This window comes from Gorilla gorilla, chromosome X, assembly GCF_029281585.2.
Source record: "Gorilla gorilla gorilla isolate KB3781 chromosome X, NHGRI_mGorGor1-v2.1_pri, whole genome shotgun sequence".
Classification (NCBI taxonomy): Eukaryota; Metazoa; Chordata; class Mammalia; order Primates; family Hominidae; genus Gorilla; species Gorilla gorilla.
The window spans coordinates 134759385-134769556 of record NC_073247.2 but is presented as its reverse complement, the minus strand read 5'-3'; the positions used below and the strand labels follow the sequence as shown (position 1 = coordinate 134769556).

Here is a 10172-nt window from a genome sequence, read left to right as displayed (position 1 = left end):
AATATTCCTGGTGACTTTAACATTCATATGGATGATTCATACAATATTCTGGCTCTTCAGTTCCTCGACTTTCTCATCTCTAATGATCTTTTCCTGATCTACCTGATCTACCCATTTTCAGGGTCATATCTTTGAACTGTTGTTACCAAAAACTGAACAAACCACCTCTAAAATCTTGATTTTAATGATCATTTTAGTCACTTCCTTGCACACCTCTTCAACTCTTGCACATCTCTCTCAGCTGTACTTGTTGGCAAAACCCAAACCCTGTTAATATCCTGTCCTTTGCCAGTTTCAGGACTGCACATGTATAGCTGAACACTAGTGGGAAAAAATACACAATGATGCTATGTGAGGCAGGAAAATGCCCCCTAAAGATGTCCACATCCTGCCATCACACAAGTCTTTCCTTAGTAACCTGGGCGATAGCTGTGGATGTTTCCAAGGATTGTCTTCAGTCATGGCCTTGGGATTAAAGTGCTCCCGCATGGTCCACCCTGCCTTTTGCAATTATCTTGCAGCCTCTATCAGACCCGTTTCAGAAGTTACACTGAAGACAGTGTATGAAAGACAACATGGCCATAGGCAATACGTGGCCTGTTCAGCCGTACCAGTCCACCATTTTGCTACCAAGAAAGCCAAAGCCAAAGGGAAAGGAAAGTCCCAAACCAGAGTGAATATTAGTGCTGCCTTTGTTGAGGATATAATCAACTTGGAAGAGGTGAATGAAGAAATGAAGTCTGTGATAGAAGCACGCAAGGATAATTTCAATAAGACTCTCAATATAAGGACCTCACCAGGATCCCTTGACAAGATTGCTGTGGTAACCGCTGATGGGAAACTTGCTTTAAACCAGATTAGGCAGATCTCCGTGAAGTTGCCACAGCTGATTTTGGTGAATATGGCCAGCTTCCCAGAGTGTACAGTTGCAGCTATCAAGGCTATAAGAGAAAGTAGAATGAATCTGAACCCAGAAGTGGAAGGGACACTAATTCGGGTACCCATTCCCCAAGTAATCAGAGAGCACAGAGAAATGCTGGTGAAACTGGCCAGACAGAACACCAACAAGGCCAAATACTCTTTACAGAAGGTTTGTACCAACACAATGAACAAGCTGAAGAAATCCAAGGATACAGTCTCGGAGGACACCATTAGGCTAACAGAGAAACAGATCAGCCAAATGGCCGATGACACAGTGGCAGAACTGTACAGGCATCTGGCAGTGAAGACCAAAGAACTCCTTGGATGAAAGTCCACTATAGGCCAGCAATACTTCAGAGCCCAGTTTCTGCTGGATCCCATGGGTGGCACATTGGGACCTCTCTCCCTCCCCCATCCACACAGAAGACTGTCACCATGCTGACAGAAGGCTGTCTTTGTGAGGCCCAGCCTTCCAGTGGAACACTCAGACTTGTTCATTCTCTTCCTCCTGCTCTGGGCCTTCTGACGTGGGTGGCTCTCAGAAAATACTTGCTGCTGGCAAAGGGCCTTTACTCAGGCATTTGCTTTGACTTGATGTCACCAAGAGACTGAGGACATTGGCAGGCTTAGTACCACCTGCTCCTCATCTTAGGAGCCTCCTTTTCAAATAATTAGGCTCTGTTCCCATTTTAAAACTCTGCTTGGGCTGATATTGGCCTTCACCTGTGACTGGACACTTTACTAGAGGCCCATTTTCACTAAACAATAAAATCTAAATAAATTGGAAGGAATAACAACCACAAAGGAAAGAAAAGAGTTGGTCTGGATTGATGATCACTGAGGATCTGTATGTGAAGCACCCAGAACAGTAGTTTTGCCTGTGAGTCATCTTCACACATGCTCTTTTCTCTGCCTGGATCTCTCTTCCCCTCCTTACCTGGCCAGTCCTGTTTATCATCAGGTCTTGTCTTGGATATCACATCCTCTGGGGTCTTCCTTTCCCCTCTAACGTAGGACCCTCATTACCGGCTCTCATAGCACAGTCTACTGCTTTGTACGAACTCTAAGTATTCTTTTTGCATTTAATTAGGCTGTGTATCCTCAGAACTTTGTGTAATGCCTGGAGCATAGTAGGCAGTCATATGTTATATTGTGAATAAATTGCACATAGTAGCTACCCAGCAAATGCTGACTTCTCTTCTTTCTGGTCTTAACACTCTCTTTCTATCATTTGCCACTCTTGTACTTGTTCTCAACATTTAGTTGGTAGTGAGACATCTTTCCCCCAGGGCCTCCCCATTGTTGACAGACAAGTGGTTTATTGTGGCTTATCTTCGGATACTGGGTTGTTAGGTTTTTTCCCTCCAATTATTTTTTATTCATTCATTCATTCCTAATATAGCCATTATGAGTTAGGTATAGTTCTAGGCATTATTTATAATCTTGACAGTAAACTTAAGAGATGTGTATTGTCTCCGTTTTACAAATAGGAAAACTAAGTCTTGACAGTATTAGATAACTTGCCCAAAGTAACAAAGCAAAGCTGATAAGTGGTAGAAGGTTTTCATGATTCATTGTCAGTGTCATTTACATAGAGGTGAAGTTTCTTGTCCAGGGTTACACAGCTAGCAAGTAGCAGAGCTGGCATTCAAATTGAGGCCTGATGTGCTAGTGTAAAAGGAAAAAAAAATTTGTTTTTTTCCTTTTACACTTTCACACTCAACATGGAACACTTCTGTGACCAGGTGTGTGAGTTTGTTTCCCCCACACACCAAACAATTCTCCAGCAGACACCAACTGGGTATCCTGTAATTCAATTCAGTTCTGACATTACCTGGAAATAGTGTCAGATCCCACAGGTTGAGGGCTCCACCTCCCAAGACAGCCAACACTTTCGATGCCAGTCACGAGTCTGGGCCACGCATACTCCTGACTGACCAACTACAAACTAGAGTCCTTGACTTCCTTGGGTTCAGTTAATTTCCTAGGACAGATCACAGAATTCAGGGAAACATGTTCACTGGTTTATTATAAAAGATACAGCTGAACAGCCCAATGAAGGAGGCACACAGGGCAAGATTGAGGGAGAGGGAGAGAGTGTGGAGCTTCCATGCCCTCTCTGGGCTCACAGTCTCTCAGCACGTCACTAATCTGGAAGGAACCACTGTGTCCTGCTGCCTTCATTAGCATTTAGTGAGCACCAATTGTTTGTCAGGTACTGTACTATGTACTGGCAATACAAAAATGGATAAGATATGACCCCTGTTTTGGGGGGGTACATAGTGCACTGAACTAAATTGCTATCTATAATAATATCTTGGGTGGAAAAGTAGGAAGTTCATTCCAGTTCTGCAAAGTGTCTGCTTTCAGAATGGAGCCCACTTTGGTGGTGGCAAGGCCTGGCTGGGTTCTTTCAAAGCAGCATCCAACTTCTCTTTGCTCTTTGACTTCCTCCAGATTCTCTCCTGTGCTGGAGGTAATAAGGGTTGCACTTCTCCCTTTACTTATACTAGTGAAACATGCAGTGAGGATTCAAGGTGAAAATTGGGTCAAAGTTAAACTAACACAGTCTCCTGCCCCACTTACCTGTCCTCTAACCCCATTCACCAGCCCTAAGTGGTCATCACATGATCAGAAGTCAGCTGGGGGAAGAGCAGGGATAGATATAGCAATTAAGGAGCCTCTTTTGGGGTAAGCCACATGACAGGGGCTTTGCAACAGTCTTTCATGAGTGGCTGAAATCCCCCACTCACTGCAAATGTGCTTCTCAAGGATGCAGGATTTTTTAATAAACAGAGGAAATGATAAAAAAAAAAGATGTCCACATCCTAATCCCAGGAATCTGTGAATATGTAACCTTATATGACTAAAGGAACTTTACAGATGTTACTAAAGTTATAGACCTTGAGATGGGAAGATTATCCTGGATCATACAGGTAGGCCCAATCTAATTTCACAAGTCCTTAGAAGTAGAGTCTTTCTCCACTGTGGTTATAAAGAGATAAAACAACAGAAGATAGTAGAAAGATGCGACATGAGAAGGACTCCCACCACTGCTGGATTTGAAGATGAGGGAAGGGGATCAAGAACCAAGGAATGTAGGCAGCCCAAGGAATGCTGGAAAATAAAGGAAATGGATTCTTTCCTAGATAGAGCCTCCAGAAAAGAAGGCAGCCCAGGATGTTATCTTGACTTAGCGCGGTGAGACCCATGATGGACTTCTGACTTACAGAGGTCTGGGATAAATTTATGTTATTTGTTACAGCATCAATAGAAAGCAAATCCACATACTTATTGGCCTCCCTTTAAATTCATGTCCTCAAATATAAATAAAATGGGTACATAATAGGTGTATATATTTACAGGGTACGTGAGATACTTTAATACAGGCATGCGATGTGTTATAATCACATCATGGTAAATGGGGTACCATCCTCTCGATAATTCATCCTTTGTGTTATACATGTCTTCAAATTTTAAAGTTAAAATTAAGCACAAGGACTTGGAAAAGGTCCTTGCAAGTGAGGAACCATGAAGTTTAAGTTCATTAAGTAATGGTAGACTACAGCAAGCCCATATCCACTTAAATTTTCAGAAAGTTTGCAAGACTGTTGATTTCAAGCTTGTTGATATTTTACTATCTTTGCCTATTTGCCTTTCTACTCTTTGAAATTGCCATTTTATTCATTTTTCTATCTACTGAAACCTTAAAAACCCTCCAGCTCTACCAAAAACACATTTTCACATGGGTGTTCCCTTACTTTTCTACTGTTAAATCTATATAACCTGCTTTTTTATATTCTAAAGACTATCTCAACCAAAGCTACCTAATGACCAGAGGTGGATTTCCTAACAATAAGCTAATGAAGTGTTGCACTGGTAAATGTTTACAACTAGTTCTTGGGGAGACGGAAAATGCCCTGATTTGTCATACTTGCTGATTTCTGTGGCTTGAATATTCCCACCATGGCTGATTTGAAGCTACCAATATGACATCAACAAGCTTGTGAACTTTCTGAAAATTTAAATGGATATGGGCTGGCTGTAGTCTACCGTTACTTAATGAACTTAAGCTTCATGACTCCTCATTTGCATGGGCCTTTTCCAAGGCCTTGTGCTTAATTTTAAATTTTGTGTTCTTTTTTTCAAAAAGTTTTTCAACTCTGCTTCAATGGTATAAGGTTTACATTGCACAAAACCCGTATCTGCCTTGGTAATGACCTTTCAGCTCAGCTCCTAGAGCTAACTTGCAATTTTCCTCTGTGACTTTTTGTTTAAACTATTAAGAAAGGAAATATGATTGGCTTAGTTAATCTCTTTTAGGGCTGATTCCTTTTTGCTAGGCCATGCTGTTGGTCAGTTATAAGCCTATGGCTGAACTACTCTGGTTAGGGTATGCATCTCTGGTCCAAATACTGTAGGTAGGAAGGTGAAATCATGTGCTTCACTGTCAATGAAACAGGGCTGTGTGTGGGCCAGTTTTCCTTAAAACAGTTTGTCAGTGGAGCATGCTGACTTAGAGATGTCAAACTCCTCAGTGCCCTGGCTATCAACACAAAGGAGACCTTTAGATAATAAAGCATAATCTGTCTTTTATTTCATAGTTAAAAGCACAAATTATCAGCTTGCCTTGTAAGTAAAACCACGAGAAGTATCTTCTAATGTAGAGATTAGTCACCTATTTACTTCCTTATCCAATCTAGACTCCTTTAAGAGTTATTGAAATAAATAAGCAGATAATGATACAAGATTTATAGTGTTGATTAAAATTAACAAGTGTTCACATGGGAATTCCAAATGGAGACAGTAGGTATGTTAGCATCTGCATAAACTGAATCTCACTGTAATTTGTATGACCTAACTCATGGGGTGGGTCAGCAGAAATGAAGACAGATGGTAAGTGATTAGCTTTGAAGATTCTTGTATGCCATTACCACCATGATGAGCTCTCCTCTGTAAGGGAGCCATTTTCACAAGAACATTCCCACTTTAAACATTTACAATTTATAATATGCAAATTCCTGATCTGCCCCAAACCCTCTGAACCAGAATCTCTGAGGGAGGGGCTCAGGAATCTGTCTTTTTAGCACAGCCCTGACATCTGCATTTTATTAGACAATAAATACACACGTAAATGCACATTGACGTTTGAGAGCCCCTACTCCAGACTACTTGGTATTGTTCACCATGGCATCTCCAACCCCTAGAACAGCTCCTGACATTGAACAGACACTCAATAAAGAAGGCTGAATGAATGAATGAATATGTCCCCTAGATCTTGAGTTGGGAAGATTATCCTGAATTATGTGAGTGGGCCCAGTGTAATCATAAGAGTTCTAAGAGCGAGGGAGGCAGGAGAGTCTGAGTTACAGAGATGTGGTGTTGGAAGCAGAGAGGAAAGAGAGATGCAGGAGACAGAGAGAGAGAGAGAGAGAGCAGAAAAAGCAGGAGGAAGAGAAGAATAATGATGAGGGGGAGGATGAGGAGAAGAAGAAGGAGAAGGAGAAATAGAAGAAGGGAAGAGAAGAGGAGTTAAAGATACTATGCTGCTGGAAGATGGAGGAAGATGCTATGAGCCATGTAATGCAATTGGTCTCTAGAACCTGGAAAAGGCAAGGACACAGATTCTCCCCTAGAACCTCCAGAAGGAATGCAGCCCTGTTAATACCTTGATTTTAGAACTTCTGACTTTTGGAACTACAAGATAATACATTTTTGTTGTGTTAAGCCACTAAAATTGTGTTAATTTACTACCGTGGCAATAGGAAACAAATACACCCTGTCCTAGGTAAGACTTTCATAGTCTAAGTCAAGTGTATAAAAATGAGATTCTCCCTTTCTATTACTGTTGAAGACCCTATTTTGTGCAGTTTCAGAAATCTTAATATTGACAATTCAAGACACTGTTAATAAAATTGATGATTAAACATTCTTTTCAGGTAAAAACTCAGTAAAATCAAGGTTTTGCTCTTCCTTCTTATTTTATGGGGTAGAATCTAAGTATTAAAATGAGAAGAAGAGTATTTTTTTCCCATGATTATTCTCTGCTCTCTGTGGGTGTCTGAGGGAAACCTAGCCCGTATTATATTTGGGTGGTTGGTCTACTGAATTGCTTCCTAATATCCACAGTCCTAACAGACCTACATATTACGCTCTCAACGTGGAATTCATTGTCATCGTTTCCTTGTTAAAACCACAAGGCCTCTTCTAGCCCACTACTCATCTCTTAACCATTTGTAGTCTTCTTCAGGGCACAGATAACTTTGGCATAACTACCCACCCTTTGGGGTCTTAGAAGATTTGAGAGACTTTCTGCTCTTTTCTATCTAGATGTGTCTGGACACCATTTTTGTAAGGCTTGCTAGCCTCTTAGGCTTTGTCATGGAAGTAAAGCATGAGGCTCTGCTCTCAATATGCCCCGAATATTTCTAAGATTCTGATCACATCCCCTTCCAAGAAATTAGTCTCAATTCTCTTCCCCTCTCCCCTCCTCAGCCAATCTAACTTAGTTTCATTTTGGATATAGAAGGGAGAGTCTTCTTTCATCATATGTTCTTTCCAAATCTCTTGTTTATGGGATAACTTTTAGGCTCTTACTTAGTCTTTGTACTATGTTTTTAAACTTTTGAAAATCAAACGTTTTTCTTTCCAAAAATCTTGGCTTTTATAATGCAAAGCTTTCTCTTGAGACAGTGGCTCTGCTAAGGGTTTCAGAGGTCTAATTCTAAAGTAAACTCCAAGAATATGACTCCTTGTTTTATGTGTTGGGCCCTTGCCTGAGGTAATAAGTTTCAGCCTCAAGGTCTAATTTTAATGGGAAATGTTGAGGGGTAATGAGGGGTAAAAAGGGAATGAAAACCCATCCATTAATACTTCAAGATATTATGCCTCTTCATTTCTCTCCCTAGTAAATCATTGCATTTAGATTTTTCAGTGCAGTTTCCCCCAACGGTTCCCCTCCACGAATTATGCAAGGCCTTTGCAAGACTCATCTGAATCCTGTAGAATCTCTACCTTTGGTTATGGCATAATTCAGAGGGGAACTAAGTATTTGATCAGAAACTGTACATCCAGAATAATGGCTCTCATGTGTAAAGATTCAGAATTCTTAGGGGTAGTTATTACAATGAGCTCCAAGAATGAAGGTGAGACCTTTCAAGCAGAGAATGATAAGAGGAGATGATTTTTAAAGAGGTAGAGGGTCATACATGAATTTGGGAGTTTCTGTACTCTGCCCCCAAATGCTGTTGAGCTAAATCTCAGGGATAGTAAAACATGATGGAAATCCCCACTTAAAAGTTGGAAAAATCAAAAGAAGGAAGGACTTAAGTTTTACAGCCTAGGTGGAGACCAGTAAGCTGGGAAGCCTGGTCAGGCAATCTACTTCTTTTTCATTCAATGCAGCAGTCTTATAGTAGAGTTATGTGGTGTGGCAGGTCTGGATAAGAAAAGGCTAGAGATAAGCCTCCATTATTCTTAATACTTGCTAACTCCCTACCATTAAGTTGTATGAACCCTCCAGAGACATAGGAGGCCATATGAAAATGTCCAGTGGTCCTCTGAATTTGATGAGGAAGTTACTTGAGAGAAGGACAAAGAAAACCAATTGTTTCTAAGACATCTTTAGCCAGAATGAGAGGACTGTGCATATGGTTTGGACAGTCTCTGCCATTAATTGGAATATGTAATACCCCTTACTGGCTCACCAGCACAAGAGAGCTGAGTTGGAGCTAAATATCCATAAAACAAGCAATGTCCATTTGTTTGAGGCTGATGCAGTAATGGCTTTTAATTTATTCATGTCTTCCTGTTTCTATACTCTTAGGCAGCACCCTTTATATTGACTCCAGACTTGTACATGTGGCTTGATTTGGCCAATGAAGCAATATAAAATGTAATGGCAGGTAGAAGCTTGGAGTGCTTACATATTGGGGTTTGCCTTCCCTTGCTCTTACTGGGACTCTTGATCACTCTGTGATTAGCCTGTTGGATTATGAAAGACATGTGGTCTGGTTACTCTCTCATCGCAGCTGACAGACAGCCAATCTCGAGACATGTGAGTGAGGTCCTTGACTGCCAGCTGACTGTAGATGCATAAGTGAGTCCAGCTGAGTTCAGCCCAAATTACTTACCCACAAAGTTGTAAGCGAAATAAATGGTTGTTATATTAAGCTAGTAAGTTTTGCTGTGGTTTGTTAAACAGCAAATGTTAACTGATGTACCATTCAAGGGAGTATTGTGCAACATGTGTGCCTAGGATGAAATGAGATGGGTTACATCCGGAACAGGAAGAAAGCAAAGCAAACACAATGCCATTTTCTTTAGTTGCCTCTCTACCTCCCCAACATACCCAAATCATTGATTCTGGGGAAGGAAGGACTAAAACAAAGGGGAAAAATCAGTGATTATGACTGAAGATTCAATTTGAACTAACTGAGATGTTATTAAACTGACCTGGACATAACTGGCTTAAATTTTTTGTGTTAAACAGAATGGTGGCTCAGAGAAAGATCCTTTTAAAAAAATTAGCATGTCTGAGCCTGTGACCAGAGGAATCCATGCTTGTTATACCTGTATTTCAGTATTAATGCCCTAGACTGCACCTAATGTATCTGAATGGTTAAGCCTAGAGCCATGCATCATACTCATGTCCAAATATGAAAGTCTGAGTCAGAATCAGTTTAGAGTAAATTTTCAAGGTATAGGGAAGGGGATACTTTGCTGTGAGTTTGAGGAACATGAGAAAATATGGACATGTGGACACCTGTAGTTGATTCTCATTGTTCTTTTGGCTTTGCTACAATGGAGGGCAAAATAGAAAAAAAAAAGATACATTTTTTTCTTATGTAAAATTTATTACTACTGGTATTTTAATACCTAACATCATATTGAGTACCTACTCATCACTATGCTAAGCTCTTTATGCACGTTGTTTCATTTAATCCTCATAACAACCTGTGAGGTAAAATATTATTTTCCCCCTTTACAGGTGAAGAAACTGAGAGTCAGAGATTAAATTACTTAAGTTCATGAAATGAATAAAATGGCTGAAATCCAGAACTGTCCGACTCTAAAAAACTCGATTTCATTTTGGCAAAACGTTGCTTTTTAAATGCATGGTAGCATTTTAAAATTTATTGCTAGCAATAATTTTCCTTGCAAGATAAAACAAGTATTGAGAAGGAAGGTATAATTAAGTGCTGAAGGACAAGTTACAATTTCATGTGGAGACCTAGGACACTAGGCAGAGC

General features: G+C 40.4%; 1 protein-coding gene across 3 annotated transcripts; it reads left to right on the top strand.

Annotated features, from left to right (window-relative positions):
* Positions 1-403: 403 nt before the first annotated feature.
* Positions 404-1252, top strand: LOC101127655 (ribosome-recycling factor, mitochondrial-like). 3 transcript variants are annotated; one of them, XM_019019107.4, is made up of 3 exons: positions 404-918; positions 951-953; positions 1014-1252. In XM_019019107.4, the coding sequence occupies exons 1-3, from the start codon at positions 461-463 to the stop codon at positions 1153-1155; spliced, it is 603 nt and encodes a 200-aa protein (XP_018874652.1). In that variant the 5' UTR covers positions 404-460; the 3' UTR covers positions 1156-1252. The 3 variants fall into 3 exon arrangements, with proteins under 3 accessions (XP_018874652.1, XP_018874651.1, XP_018874649.2); XM_019019106.2 differs by having other exon boundaries at positions 404-1012; positions 1164-1226; XM_019019104.4 differs by having other exon boundaries at positions 404-1252.
* Positions 1253-10172: the final 8920 nt, after the last annotated feature.